At 52.4% G+C, this 14,842-nt stretch overlaps 2 protein-coding genes across 6 annotated transcripts in view; one reads left to right on the top strand and one right to left on the bottom strand.

The window, feature by feature from the left end:
- FAM110A (family with sequence similarity 110 member A) overlaps positions 1 to 14,842 on the bottom strand; it is a 146,151-nt gene that overhangs the window by 39,738 nt on the left and 91,571 nt on the right. The gene's annotated exons all lie outside the window — the stretch shown is intronic.
- SLC52A3 (solute carrier family 52 member 3) lies at positions 1,340 to 14,729 on the top strand. Of its 5 annotated transcripts, XM_072800409.1 has the most exons (7): positions 1,366 to 1,423; positions 1,963 to 2,029; positions 3,802 to 3,867; positions 8,352 to 8,963; positions 10,442 to 10,947; positions 12,562 to 12,685; positions 13,167 to 14,729. In XM_072800409.1, the coding sequence occupies exons 4-7, from the start codon at positions 8,397 to 8,399 to the stop codon at positions 13,377 to 13,379; spliced, it is 1,410 nt and encodes a 469-aa protein (XP_072656510.1). In that variant the 5' UTR covers positions 1,366 to 1,423; positions 1,963 to 2,029; positions 3,802 to 3,867; positions 8,352 to 8,396; the 3' UTR covers positions 13,380 to 14,729. The 5 variants fall into 5 exon arrangements, with proteins under 5 accessions (XP_072656513.1, XP_072656510.1, XP_072656512.1 ...); XM_072800411.1 differs by lacking the exon at positions 1,963 to 2,029 and having other exon boundaries at positions 1,376 to 1,423; XM_072800413.1 differs by lacking the exon at positions 3,802 to 3,867 and having other exon boundaries at positions 1,407 to 1,423.

Consider the following 14,842-nt stretch of genomic DNA (forward strand, 5'->3'; position numbering starts at 1 on the left):
AAGCAAGAAAGACTACATATAAGAAAGAGCAAGTGATAAAAATTGTCAAGGTTTATTGGTACCAGCTGAGAAAGGACAGAAATGTGACCCTTAGGCTTTTTTTTTTTTTTTTTTTTTTTGGTTTTAATTTGGTGAGCCACAGGGGAGTCCTTGAGGATTGATAATAAAGATATGTTTTTAAATTAAAAAACAAGATGCACCGGTGAGGTGGCCAGAAGGGAGATCACACCAGCAGGGCTGTGGATCCCACCCAAGGGAGAACAGTCGGAATCGGAAAGGAACCGCAGTGGGTGGGAGGGATCTGGGCCAGGAGCGGCCTCTCACTGCTGATGTGCTGGTGGAGGCTCTCCTAGGGAGCACATTCCTAGGTTCCCATAACCCAAAGTGCCCCTTAGCCCCTGACAGCTGAGAGAGGGGCCTGGGGTCCTCCTCCGTGGTCTGCTCACCTCTCATCCCAAGCATCTGCCTGGAGAGTGATTGCTTATCAAGCAAATGAATATCTCAGAGAATAAGGCAAACAAAAAGCCGGCCGGAATTCTCAGGAGAAGTCAATCTGCAATGGGCATTTACCAGGCGCCAGGCCCTGTGTGAGCGCCAGTAGGAGTCAGCCTCGAATCTGACCCTGCATTTCCCAGCTAGGGCACCTCCAGCAAGTCACCTGACCTCTGTGAGTCTCAATTTCCCCATCTGTAACGCAGGAACTAAATATTTGCTTACTGTCTAGGATTCCGGAAATATTTAATCAGATATGAACTATCGCTTTTTGTCTGAGCAGTATTCATCAGTGGACATCAGAGACCACCTGGGCCAAGACTCTTGACTTCTCTGGGCCTCTGTTTTCCTAATCTGTAAAATGGGATTGTAATAGCATCTCTCCCCCACGCCCCACACCCCAAAAGGTTATGGTGAAAAGTAAATGTATTAATGCGTGTCAAGCTCAGTGCCTGGTACAGAGTCAGCTTGGCACACACTGGCTATTAGGATTTCTGCCCCACAAGAAGGATGCTATTAATACCCTCCACTTCCAAGTGACTTGCTTCAGCTCCAGCATTTGAACCAAGAGTTTTTGTTCTGGAGAGCCCTGTTACTGTGTAGAAGGAGTTATGGTGGCCCTGGGGTCAGGCTAGAGCAGCCTGGGCAGGTCTTCTGTCTTCTTAGGGGCCAACCCTCCTAAGAAGTATGCAAGGAAGCGCTCACTGACAACGTGAGCCCGTCCTGTTACTGTTTATCATCAGGATCCGGGGGATGGGGCGGCTGGGCGGCCTGCAGACACACAGTAGGCTCTGCCTGCCACTGGCAGCCCCGCCCACCCTCCCCTGCCTCTCCCTGCCTCCCCCTCCACAGGGCGGGGCCAGGCAGGTTAATACTAACCCGGCAGCCTGGGCCCCTCCCAGGCAGAGCCACTTGGGACCGGGACCTGCAGGTAAGCTCGCCTTGCCGGAGGCTCAGGCCTGTGAGTCAGCTGCAGATACCAGGGGCCGGCTGGCACTGGGCATCGGGGGTCGGTGGGGGGTGGGGGGTACTTGTCTGGGGACAGCGGCGGGCCTGTGGGGTTTTTTCCCCTGGTTTTGGACTCCTGGGCTGAAGCCAGAGGGTTAGAAGGGAAGAAGAGCTTCCTCCTCTGTGGTCAGGTTGGGGCTGGCAGGGTGGACTTCAGCCCCCTCCTCCCTGGGTTAGAAGACGGGTCCCCCACTGACCTCTGGCCAGCTGTATCTCCACGCCGCTGGGAAGTCTAGAGGGCAGCTCCTGCCAGGTTGGGCCGGAGCCTCACCAGCCTGGCACGGGGGCCGGGAGTGGGGATGGGAGTTGAGGGGAGGCTGCTTCGGCAAGGGCAAGGTCAGCCTCGTGGGAGGCCTACAGCCCTTCCAGGGCCTGAGAGGGAGGGAGGAGGAGGAAGGGAACGTCAAGTCCCTTGCCAGCCAGCCTGGGGCTCCCATTATCTCCTTGCTTCCTCCCTATCAGCCAAGCCCAACAAGACAGGGGCATCCCCACACCCTTTCTTGGATGGAGAAAGCAAGACCCAGAGAGGGTGAGCGGCTGGCCTGAGGACACACAGCCACTGAGCACAGGCCTGGATGACCACCACCACCTGAGGTGGGGGGCGGGGCGGGGGAGGGACACAGTGTGGGCAAGCACTGCCTCATCTCTGGGCCTCCATTTCCCCACATTTGTGAGATGGGAAGGTGGAGTTGGAGGAGGCGGGGGACTCTGAGGTGATGAAAGGTAAGAGATGAATGGATGTGAGCAGTTAGGTGAGGGCCATGGCCGAGCTGGTGCCAGGGTTCCAACACTCCCAGCTGCTCCTCTATCCACCTCCTCCCCTCCTGCCCCTGCCCTCTCTGTCCCATCTCCTCCTTTTACCTTGCCTCTGTCCCTCTTTCTGCCCATTCTGGCTTCTGGCTTTGGTCTCTCTCTTCTTCCTCCGTCTACTCAAAGCCATCCTGCCTCCATCTGGACAACCTCCCCACCATCCCCATGAGGGCGGGCCAGGTCCCTCGGCCCGGGCCAGGCCCCAGGTCCCAGGCTGGAGTAGGAGGGAGAGGACCTGGAGGATTCACAGAGGACTCTAGGCCAACACTGACTCAGACCCTTGTCCAGGATCGAGTGTAAACAGTGCCCACCCTGCCGGCTGGCACTGTCCAGGCTGCCCTGGCCAACTCAAGCTGCATGGCCGAGGCAGGCTCGATTGGAGGCCCAGCCCTTTGTAAACCAGGTGGCCACCTGGACACTGGAAGAGAGGGCTCTGCTCACATGGAGATTATACTCCAGTGGGAGAGGTCAGCACTTAGAAGATAAGACACAGATAAACCTCCGAAAGTGGGCTGATGCTCGATAATATTGTGCGAGAACAAAGCAAAGAGAGGCACAAGTGCCAGGAGTGGAGGCTGCTCGGGCTCCAATGGTCCTGGTGGGGCAGGAGTGGGGCAGGAGGTGGCTCAGCCACACACTGAGGGCACACTGGCCTCCTACCCCCACTGCCTTGGGCCAGGGACTCTCAGCTTTCGATACAAGATTTCGAAGGAAAGAGACACCTTTGCCAGGGGCTGTCCTGGCATCGTGTGGGTGCCCATCTGCCATAGAGCGGACTAAGTCCTAAGTGTCTCCTCCAGAGCCTAGGTTTCTGGTCTCCCACTGTCGCTGGTGGGGCCCAGGAAGCAGAAAAGTCTTGAAATCTCTCTCAGGTTCTCCTAGGCCAGCACCCCATTTCTCCCCTTCCCAACCCACGTGTTGGGGAGGCTGGAGGTGAGTGGAAGGGGATCCTGCTCCACCTGGCCCCTGCCACCTCTTCATAATCCCCTCCCTCCTGGGCTCTGCTCAGGCTGGGTCCACAGTCAGCTGTGCCTAGGTTCAAATCCCAGCTCCCAGATGACCAGCTGGGTGACCTTGAGCAAATCACTTTTCTGAGCCCCCTTAACTCATTTATAAAATGGAGATCCTCATACTGCCTACCCGGGGATGATTGGGAGGATCTGATGGATATTGTGTGTCAAGTGCTTGACCAGTAATAAATGGTAGCTACCCTTAGAATTCTTGGCATTGTTAGCATTACTATGTTTTTTGCCTGAATTACTATACCAGCTCCCTAATGGATTAATAGGTTCCACTCCTACTTCTGCCCTGGCCCCCCATTACTCTCCCCATAACAACCAGTGTGATTCTGTTAAAACCCAATTAGAGCTGGTCCTCCTTCTGCCCAGGAATGGAGATTTGGGCTCAGAAAATACCCAAACTCTTGCCTAGAGGGCCCTATGTGACCTGCCCATCTCCCAACCCCCAACCCCCCACCTCCTCTGCTTGCAGGGCTGCAGCCACACTGGCCTCTGGGTTGGCCTTCCAACACCAAGACCTGTTTCTGGGACATGGCAGGTGAGGTGCCACCCCCGGGCCTTTGCACTTGCTGTTTCCTCCCCCTGCACTACTCTCCCCTGGCCTGGTTCACTCCCATACTTCCTTCACATTCCCTCTGACAACCCCATTTACGATCACCTGCTCCTCCCAACTTTGCTTCCCTCCCACAGCCCTTATCACCACTGACTTGTTCTAGGTTTCTGTTTTTTATTTCACTTAGTGACTTCTCACACTTTCCCAAGAGCAAAAATTATTGTCGAGCACACAGCAAGTGCCCAATAAACACTAGTCGAATGAATGGACAAAAATTGCAAAGTCACTATAGGGAAAAGAGAAAAGAGATACATACTTTATAAAAATATTCCCACCATACTCATTCTGAGCTACTCCTTAGTGCTCTGAAGCCACCAAGCTCTGCACATGCAGTTCCCTCTGCCTAGGACACCTCCCCTCTTTGTCATCGATGGCTGCGTACCCCTCAATGGGGTCATTGTGTCTCCCAGGTCCAGGAGCATAGGGCATTTGGTGTGGCTGCCTGGAAGCAGGCCAGGGCAGGGAAGCCACAGGGAAGATGGGTGGTGCTGGGCCATCCCACCATCATGACTGTTTTCCAGCCCAGGGAAGAGACTCACAGAGCCCAATCACTTCCCTCAAATTTCACAGCCATGGTGGTGCCTGCATCAGAACCAGACAGCTCAGCTCTGTGGGGTGTGGAGATTTAGCCTTTTGGTGCATTGAACCTATTGCACACAAAGGAAACTCAGACTACCTGCCCATCTGCCCTTATCTCCCCATCGGGCCCACTGCTCCAGCCACACTGGTCTAGGCTCATTCCTGCCCCAGGACATTTGCACAAGCAATCCCTTCTACCTATATGTTTGGGGGGGGGGCGGCATTTTTATTCTTTTTTTTAAGATTTATTTATTTATTTTATGATATATATATATATATGATATATATATATCTCTGAGAGAGAGAGAGGCAGAGACACAGGAGGAGGGAGAAGCAGGCTCCATGCAGGGAGCCCGACGTGGGACTTGATCCCGGGACTCCAGGATCGCGCCCTGGGCCAAAGGCAGGCGCTAAACCACTGAGCCACCCAGGGATCCCCTATTATTTTCTTAATTAATTAAAAAAATAGCTAAACATTTGATCCAGCTGGGATTCTTTTTTCAAGGATGGGGGGTAAGAAGTAAAACAGAGATCCAGCTTTTTGCCCAAATGACTACCCTAGTAAGTCTTATTTTCTGGTTCTATGCAGGAAAACTACATATTTGTAAATGTATAACTGGACATCTGGCTGAACTCTCATTATTTTAATAGCTTTTCAGATGATAAAAGTAACCATCTTCAGCAAATCCACCTCCTCCCTTTCATTATTTACTTATTCCTCCTTATTAGAAATATCATTTATTGCCTCCTCTATATCCTTGTTTATTTTACTTTACTTCCTGTCATCAAGGCCTAGAGCACTGAGTCACTGCCCTACCATGGACTGTGCTGTTGTCCCTTCCTTCCCGCATGTCTGGGGCTGTGGGGGAATGTTATTCAGAATACAGACATCCATTCAACTCCACTGAGGACTGCAGTATCTATCAACATGACTATCCGTGTATAGATGTCTATCAATGACGATATGAAATGACTTAATTTATACTTTCAGCATCAAATCCCATATTGAGAGCTCTTTGTTCTCTCTCCCCTCTCTCCCCTCCCTCCCCTTCCCTCTACCCCTCCCCTCTCTTCTTCCCCCTCTCATTTTCTCTCTCCGTCTGTCCCTCCCTCCATCTCTTTGCATTTCTCTGGAAGACAAGTCTACTCTTAACCTTTCTTTTTTTTTTAATTTTTATTTATTTATGATAGTCACAGAGAGAGAGAGAGGCAGAGACACAGGCAGAGGGAGAAGCAGGCTCCATGCACCGGGAGCCCGACATGGGATTCGATCCCGGGTCTCCAGGATCACGCCCTGGGCCAAACGCAGGCGCTAAACCGCTGTGCCACCCAGGGATCCCACTCTTAACCTTTCAGTGCCTCTTTATGGTGTATTTCAACAGCTAATCCTAACTGATTTTGGTTTTAGATCAAATCCCATTTGGGGTAGGACCTGGATTTCTGAATTAGGACATTAAGAGTAAAGGAGATAAATGTACTCATTAGCTTTTGGCTACTATAACCAGTCCCTCTATATCTTTGAATGTCTACCTCTGTACACTTGGCCACTGTTTTGCTGTATATAAAATGAGTAGTTTAAACAAGAGAGAAGCTCATTTACTATGTCAACAACACCGAACAAACAAGAGTTCAGTGCCAGGCAGAACTGGACCAGTACAGCAGCTCTGTGCCACAAAGCCAATCTCCCTAATCTCCCTCTAGCCCCCACACCATCCCTCTTAGCACAAAACAACCACCAGAGTTCCGGCCATCACACCTGAGTTCCAGACAGCAGGATGGAGGAAGGGCAGGAAGGTCCACTCCCTCACCTTTAAGACTTCACAACCTCCTTGGCCTACCTTGATCGGATGGCCATGCCCCACTGCAAGGGAGGCCAGGAAATGGACTCATAAAGCTTGGTGGCCATTTGCCCAGCCCAAAATCTGGTCTCTGTGACAACTAAGGAAGAAGGGAAGAGTGAGTAATGGGAAGCAGCTAGCAGCCTCTGCCTTGGAATATCATTCAACCTCTACCTTCTCGTCCTTCCTTATCATGTCACCAGAATGCTGCCTGAGCAGGTTCAGGGCAGCTCTTTTTTTAGTGGGATTTTATCTGTTCTGTACCACATCCTGGTCTCAGGTGGGAGTGAGCAGCCGAGGAGCTGCGCATGGCGCACAACTGGCCTGAGCTAAAGGTCCTCTCCACATGCCAACTGCCTGGAGCTTCCTTCCGTGGGTTCTCTCGGCTTGCCCAGAGCCACACCTGTCCCCGGCCATTAGGCAGGCAGGCCTCACAGCTGAGAGACCAGAGCTTAAGCCACCTGCCTAAGGTCTCTAGACAGAAGGTGGTGCAGCAGGGCAGAAAGCAGGTCAGACCTCACTCTGCTCAATGGAGGGAGGAAGAAGGGAGTTCTTCTGGGGCTGAGAGTCAGTTCTGTGTGTGGGAACCAGGGAAGGAGCCTCTGAGGTGTGGGGACTTTCCCAGGTGAGGCGTAGCCACAGGGACGCTGCCGCAGCTTCTAAAAGAGAAAGAAGTTAGACGGCCATGTGAACTGGGCAAGACTGAGAGATCAGACCGCGGGGTGGAGGTGGGGGCTCAGGAGGCCACCTGCCACAAGAGGACCTGCTCCAAATCCCGCCTCCCCAGGCTCGCCCTATTTCCCATCTGTAAAAATGAGGTAATTGGCCTCATCAACATTTCTCTCCAAAATGGTTCTTCTATCACAGTGAGTCCAAAATGGTGCTTATATCACCACTGAGCCACCCAGGTGCCCCCCCCCACCAAAAAACATTAACTCTTTAACATATTTGCATCTCACTACAAACCATAAAGTCAAGACTCCTCTCATCCTCTATTTGCAGATGAGGAAAATGAGGCACAGAGAGGCAAAGTCACTTGCCCAAGGTCACCCTGCTTAGCAAGTGGCAGAGCTGGGTACAAACCCAGATCTTTTTTTTTTTTTATTCATGATAGACACAGAGAGAGAGAGAGAGAGAGAGGCAGACACAGAGGAGGAAGGAGAAGCAGGCTCCACACCAGGAGCCCGACGTGGGATTCGATCCCAGGACTCCAGGATCGCGCCCTGGGCCAAAGGCAGGCGCTAAACCACTGAGCCACCCAGGGATCCCCAAACCCAGACCTTTTTGTATGTTTAAAGCTTATGTGTTGGGAGGCCCGAGTGGCTCAGTGGTTGAGCATCTGCCTTTGGCTCGGGCGTGATCCCAGGGTCTGGGGATTGAGTCCCACACCGGGTTCCCTGCATGGAGCCTGCTTCTCCCTCTGCCTGTGTCTCTGCCTCTCTCTCTCTCTGTGTCTCTCATGAATAAATAATTAAAATCTTAAAAAAATAAAAGGCTTATTTGTACCTTTGAATCTGAACTGTGCACATCCTTTGCCCACTCTTCTATTCGGTCTTCTTGTTCTGAATTTCTACAAATCCTTTACGTAAGAAGAAAATGACCCCTTTGTCTCTGATTTACATTGCAAATATTTTCCCCCAGATTGTCATCTTTTGATCTCAACTGTTGGTATTTCTCCTTTTTTTTTTTTTTTTTTTGGAAGAAGGTGCTTTGTTATTTGATTACTTTTGTGTGTTTTCATATTTATGCGGTTAAATGTGTCAGACTTTTCTTTGGTGGTCTCTGGAATTACAAGCCATGGTTAGGAAAACTTTCCCCTCTGGAAGAGTTAGTCATAAAAGAGTTTGTCTGTGTTTTCCTATAATAAAAAGCCAGTTTGCTCATGAGAAGGGGAAAGATCAGGGAAAACCTGGGCACCACAGCATAGTCTTTTGACAGATGGTGACCGTGACATTGCTCACCTGGTATTTTTCTCCATCGGCCCCACTGCAGGTTGATCTGAGAGGTAGAGGCCTTCGGCGCAGGGCAGACGTCACCATGGCCTTCCTGATACACCTGCTGGTCTGCACCTTTGGGATGGGCTCCTGGGTTGCCATCAATGGGATCTGGGTAGAGCTGCCCCTGCTGGTGACGGAGCTGCCCGAGGGGTGGTATCTTCCCTCCTACCTCACTGTGGTCATCCAGCTGGCCAACATCGGCCCCCTCCTGGTCACCCTGCTCCATCACTTCCAGCCCAGCTGCCTTTCGGAGGTGCCCATCATCTTTACTGTGCTGGGTGTGGGCACCCTCGCCTGTACCCTCTTCGCCTTCCTCTGGAATGTCACCTCCTGGGTGCTGGACGGCCACCACAGCATTGCCTTCATGGTCCTCACCTTCTTCCTGGCCCTGGTGGACTGTACCTCATCTGTCACCTTCCTGCCTTTCATGAGCCGTCTGCCCGCCCACTACCTCACCACCTTCTTTGTGGGCGAGGGACTCAGCGGCCTCCTGCCTGCCCTGGTGGCTCTTGCCCAGGGCTCGGGTCTCACCACCTGTGTCAATGTCACTCAGCCATCAGACACCACCCCAAGCCCTGAGACCACCAGGAAGACGGTCTTCCCACAGGTACCTGGAGCATGACCCGCTACAGAGCTTCGTGCTTGGTCCCAGGGAAGACCACGCAGAGGGCTTGTGTTTCCCAGCTGTTGGGTAGACGGGTGTTCTTGACCTAGCCTCACTTCAGATCACCTACCTGGGGGAGCTACTGAAACACAGTAGGGGAGGGGAGGCCCACCCCATCCAAAACAATGAAATAAGACTCTCGGTAGGGGGTGTGGGGGAGGCTTCTCTGAGATCCTTGAGGTCAGAAGTGTGTTGGAATCTGGAGTTTCAGATTTTAGAAACACCTGTCTCGGTCTGTAATAACACCTGAGACCTAGCAGTCTCACACAGTAACACCACCACCTACAGCCCGGGGGGCATTCGTGCCCAGTGGGCTGATGAAGACTATAAATAAACTACCTGCATTCAAGTATTGCCACCAACTGAGGCATGAAAAAAATCCTAACTTTCAGAGCTTTTCGCATCTCCAAGCTGCAAAATAGGGATGGTGAGCTTGTATTTATTCAAAAATCCTCAGGTGATGCTAATGTACTGCCAGGGCTAAGAACTGTAGACTTTTTTTTTTTTAAAGATTTATTTATTTATTTATTTATTTATTTATTTATTTATTTATTTATTTATGATAGACATAGAGAGAGAGAGCCAGAGACACAGGAGGAGGGAGAAACCAGCTCCATGCCGGGAGCTCGATGCGGGACTCGATCCTGGGACTCCAGCATCACGCCCTGGGCCAAAGGCAGGCGCCAAACTGCTGAGCTACCCAGGGATCCCCAGAACTTTAGACTTTAGACATTGTTTCAATGCCTAGTGCTGTTAAAATGTCCAACTTATTTCCAGTGGGTATTGGCAGACCCTTCACGTAACACCTGGCATTGTCCAAACTACAGTAGTCCAACAGCGGGTGTGAACCAGGGGCCCTGGGCTACCATACCCTGCCAGCACACCACTTTCAGTGTTTGAATTAGTTGAAGACAATTAAATGTTTTGAAATTTCAAGTGTATGGGATCTCCTGAGAAGAGATTTGGCCACACCAGGCCATGTCCACACAGGCAGCTTTGGGTGGGGCTGCCCCTCCTCTGACTATATCTGTGGCTGCCAGCCCTGGAGGGCAGTAGCGTGGGAAAAGGTAGAACTTCTAAGCCTGAAAGAAGCAAGTGGACTGGCCTTGCCACATACTCCCCAGGACCTTCAGGTTCAGAACCATCCTGATACCTCGAAACCCTCCAAAACTGGGGGTAGTGGTGCCCAGTGCACAGGGCTGCGAGGAGGCATGCACGAGCTGACACAAAGTGCTGGTGCCCAGTGAGCCATCAGCCCACATGAGCATTTATTATCACCTGAGTAATGTCCTGTGTCTGCTGCTCATCCCTCACTTATTAACAATGCATGCTATTTATTGTATATGATCATTAATACTGTTGTTACCTGTGTCCCGACATCCCCAGAGGATCTGACCGAGCCTTGTTTTGTTCTTTCCCAGGGAGCCAGCAGTACCTTCGTGTCTGATCTTATGGAGACGACGCGTTCCGCGGTCCATCTGGAAAGCCGCTACCTCCCGGCCAACTTCTCGCCCCTGGTCTTCTTCCTCCTGCTCTCCTTCATGATGGCCTGCTGCCTCACTGCTTTCTTTCTCCTCCAGCGTCAGCCCAGGCCCAGGGAATCTTCCATAGAAGACCTCCTCACCTCCCAGGTCACACTCCACTCCATCCGGCCACGGGAAGGGGAAGACCTGGGCCCCCCAGGTCCAAGGCTTAGCAGCAAGATCCAGGGGCATCCAGAGGAGAAAACAGCCTCCGACCACCCAGCATACCTGGCCTTCATCTACATCCTGGTGGCCTTTGTGAATGGGCTCACCAACGGCGTGCTGCCCTCCGTGCAGACCTACTCCTGCCTGTCCTACGGGCCTGTTGCCTACCATCTATCGGCCACCCTCAGCTCCATGGCCAACCCTCTTGCCTGCTTCCTCTCCATGTTTCTGCCTCACAGGTCTGCCCCAGCTGGGCCTGGGGAACTCTTATTGGGATCCACTTCATTCTAGAAGTCAGAATTCCAAACCCCAACTCTCAGGTTGCACTTATAGAAAGTGGATTCTAGGGCCCCGGGATTCAAAGCCCAACTTGGCCACTTCCTAGCGAGGTGGTACTGAACAAATCACTTCACCTCTTTGTGCCTTGGGGATGCTCATCTGGAAAATGGGGATGATAATAATAGTTCTACTTCTTGGGGTTGCTGGGAGCATCAAATGAGCTAATTCTGTAAAGACTTTAGAGCAGTACCTGTGCAAGGCATGTCCAGTGTAAGTGTTGACCAGCCACTGGCCCTTGAGGAGGAATGAGCAAGCAGGAGCTGAAAGGGTCGAATCCCCTGGTCTCTTTCCCAGGATTTCAGCCCTGTGCTCCTGTCTCCAGCTCATGCCGGCTCCTTTACAGCTGCAGTTCTGGAAGAGTGGCTAGGCAAATTGATAAGATGCAGATTGAGCCAGCCTAGATTGAGACCTGAGATTTCAAATTTTAGTACACAACCTAAGTGGCTCTGCTGCAGGGGCTCAGACCCTGGGAGGAGAAACACAGACTTTGGAGTCATGAGACCTTAGAACCTACAATGTCCCAGCCACGACTCTGCCCCCACCTGCCCTCATGGTCCCCTCTGACATGCTCATATCCCCTCCCCCAGCCCAGGAAAGAGGGAGAATGAGACTAGGAGAGTTAGACAGAAAATGTAGCATTGTCAGAAAGCTGAGTTTTCTCTGTTAGGGCTTGAAACTGGGGAAGGAGGCTGGACATTTCTGGAAGCAGAAACAGAGGCCAGAGATCTGTGGGATATGAGGCACCCAGACTGTTAGAAACATCCAGTCTAGAAGCCAGGGACTCCAAGAATCCTGGAGCATAAAGAGTCCTTAGAGGCAGGGGCAGGCCCTCCTCTCCCACCCAAGACCACAGACCAGTCATGGTCTTCTGAAGAGCGTGCACAGGGAGGCCACAGGGTGACAACCCCAAATGAAGGACAGTATCCTCAGTTGTCACATAGAACCTACGTGGAAGGCCACCCATGGAATGTGTCCAGGCCAGCCATCAGGGCCCCTAGATCCTGTAGACCCCACGCTATAGATGACACCAGAAGGGAAGGGGTCAACTGAGGTTGCACAGCACATCCTGCAGTGCCAATGCCAGCCTCAAAGCCACCTCCTAGTCAGCTCAGCTTCCTGGCTGAGGTTGGGAAGGTTGCAGGAGGAAATGGCAGCAGACGAAACACTGGGTGGGGCCCAGGAGCAGGCCCTACAGGTTCTGACATCCCGGCAAGGCTCATTGCACAGGTGAGGAAGCAGGCTTAGGGAGCAGCTGCAGCTTAAATAGGAAATAGGATCTGAACCAGGTGCCAGTAGCACGGAGTCCATTCCGTTTCTCCTGCCACAAATGCTCAGAGTGACCTAGACTAGTCTTAGGAACCTTGCTGACCCACTTGAGCCAGGTGGCCTAGAAGTTTCCACATGGATCTAACCCCTAACCCTAGAGATGCTGACCATTCTACACAGCATCCAGGGCAGGGGAGGCAGAGGTCAGGTTTCTCAACTCCTACATTCACTCTTCTACTCTGTCCTAGGTCTCTGCCATTCCTGGGGGTCCTCACAGTGCTCGGGACTGGCTTTGGAGCCTACAACATGGCCATGGCTGTGATGAGCCCCTGCCCCCTCATGCAGGGCCACTGGGGTGGAGAGGTCCTCATTGTAAGTATCTGGCCTGGGAAGACGCCTCCCTCCTTACCCCTCAGCTAGCCAAGGCCCTTTCTACCCACCAAAGTCTTTGTGTTTGCTCCAGAAGGAAGTCCCAGATAGGGTTGGGCAGGGGGAGGACTGCTGCTCATTTGGGAATAGAGGCTTGGGAAGTTGAGGTGGCTGGTCCAAGGTGACAGTCCAGCCTCTCCCCTGAATGCCACATTCTTCTTGCCATGTGTACCTCAGCCCTGGCCTCCCAGATGCCCTTGACTCGCTCATGGGAGTCATTGGGCTCTCCTTTGCCCTAGGGGTGTGTGTCAACTCACCGGGGCCCCCGTAGCCCTAGGGTGTCACCCCCAAAGACTCTATTGAACTTCAAGGTTATTCCATGGGGTTCTCTTAGCCCAGTTAGGTCACCCTACAAGCACCCTTCCCCCCGGGGCTCGCCCCAAAGGCCCCTTCACGCCGCATCTCTGCCGCCCCGCACCCGCAGGTGGCTTCGTGGGTGCTGTTCATCGGCTGTCTGAGCTACGTCAAGGTGATGCTGGGCGTGATCCTGCGCGACCGCAGCCGCAGCGCCCTCTTGTGGTGCGGGGCGGCGGTGCAGCTGGGCTCCCTGCTCGGAGCTCTGCTCATGTTCCCGCTGGTCAACGTGCTGCGGCTCTTCTCGTCCGCCGACCTCTGCAGCCTGCAGTGCTCCGCCTAGGACGCCCGGCGGCCTAGCACCAGGCCCGACCCGCTCCCGTGACTGACACCTGGAAACCCGGGCAGGGCACGTGCCCGGGGTCACAGGGCAGGCGGCGGAGAGCTGGGAGGCAGAGGCTTAGGACCTGGGCATCCCCGTCAACGCGCCTCTAGGACGGCGGAGAGCGCCGCAAGGCCTCCCGTGGGACCTGGGCCCGCAAAGCGCAGCCCCACCCCATGCCGCGTCACAGCGCCCGCAATTCCATTTCAGAACTTCTGTGGGCTCTTTAGAGAGAGCAGGTTTGCAGCACCCAGCTGGAGGCAGGCTCAGGGGCGTCAGAAGGGAAACTGCTGAGAGCGTGAGCTAGCCCTCACAGGCTGTGTGACCTCGGAGAAGTCACTTATTTCTCTGTACCTCGGTTTCCTAAAATGGGGATTGTGATAAATAGCACCTACCTCATAGGTTTAGCACAGGGACAAAGGTGAGAAGCGCCCAGCATGTAGCAAGCCCTCTTGGGCCATTTCCCAATCTGATGCCCAACAGAAATGACAAAAGGGACAGTCTACACAACCTAGAAGTGGCCAGGGTGGCTCAGAGACGACCCCTGCCCTGTAACCTTTTTCTCACTCTCCTCGCAGAGGAGCTTCTACAAGATAGATGGCGAAGGGTGGAATCCTGGGCGTCTTGACTCCTCAGTTCCCAAGATAGATGGACGCTGGACCCCACACACCCTTTCCTGTCACCCCTCCTGACCCATGAGGTTCTGCTCCTTGGAAAGTGGGTGACCTCCTAGCAGAGAGATGATAGGGGGAGGAACAACACCAAACCTCTAGAAGGGAGTCCAGTTCCTCCCCCACTCACCAAGCGAGGGAACCAGACCCTGGAAATCCTGGGAAGTCTGGGGAGAAGTGCATCTGCTACCTATTATTTTGTTCTCTTTTTTACTTTTTTTTTTAGATGGACATTCTCTGCTCTTACATTAATATCAGCCATCCCATAAAAATGTCTAACATGAACCTAAGATCAATATAATCAATTTTCAGTTCTAAGGTCAAGGCTAAGCTCAGAAATGAACAGAATCAAGTGCTTAGAGAATGTCTGGTTCTGGGACTTCTTTTCTTTGGTGGTTTGTTTGCTTGCCACCAGCCCTCCTTTTCATTTATTTTGAATAGATAATGTAGTCACATGTTCCAGAAATCAGAAAATATAAAATGATGTTCAGCAAAAAAAATTCCTTTCCTCCTGCCCCCCATCTGCTCAGTTCCTCTCAACAAACACACCCACATGCACACACACAGTACTTTTATTAGTTTCTTGTTCACACTTGCAGAGATTATGCAAATACAAATATAGAGTCTTTTTCCAGAAAAAGTTTCAGACTACTTTGTACCTTTATTTTCGCTCAACACTGAAAATGGAGAGAGGGCTCTGGTTCTTGATCATGACCACACAGTATTTCATTGCTTGGAGGTACCAAATTTATG

Source organism: Canis lupus, chromosome 26 (assembly GCF_048164855.1).
Source record: "Canis lupus baileyi chromosome 26, mCanLup2.hap1, whole genome shotgun sequence".
Lineage (NCBI taxonomy): Eukaryota > Metazoa > Chordata > Mammalia > Carnivora > Canidae > Canis > Canis lupus.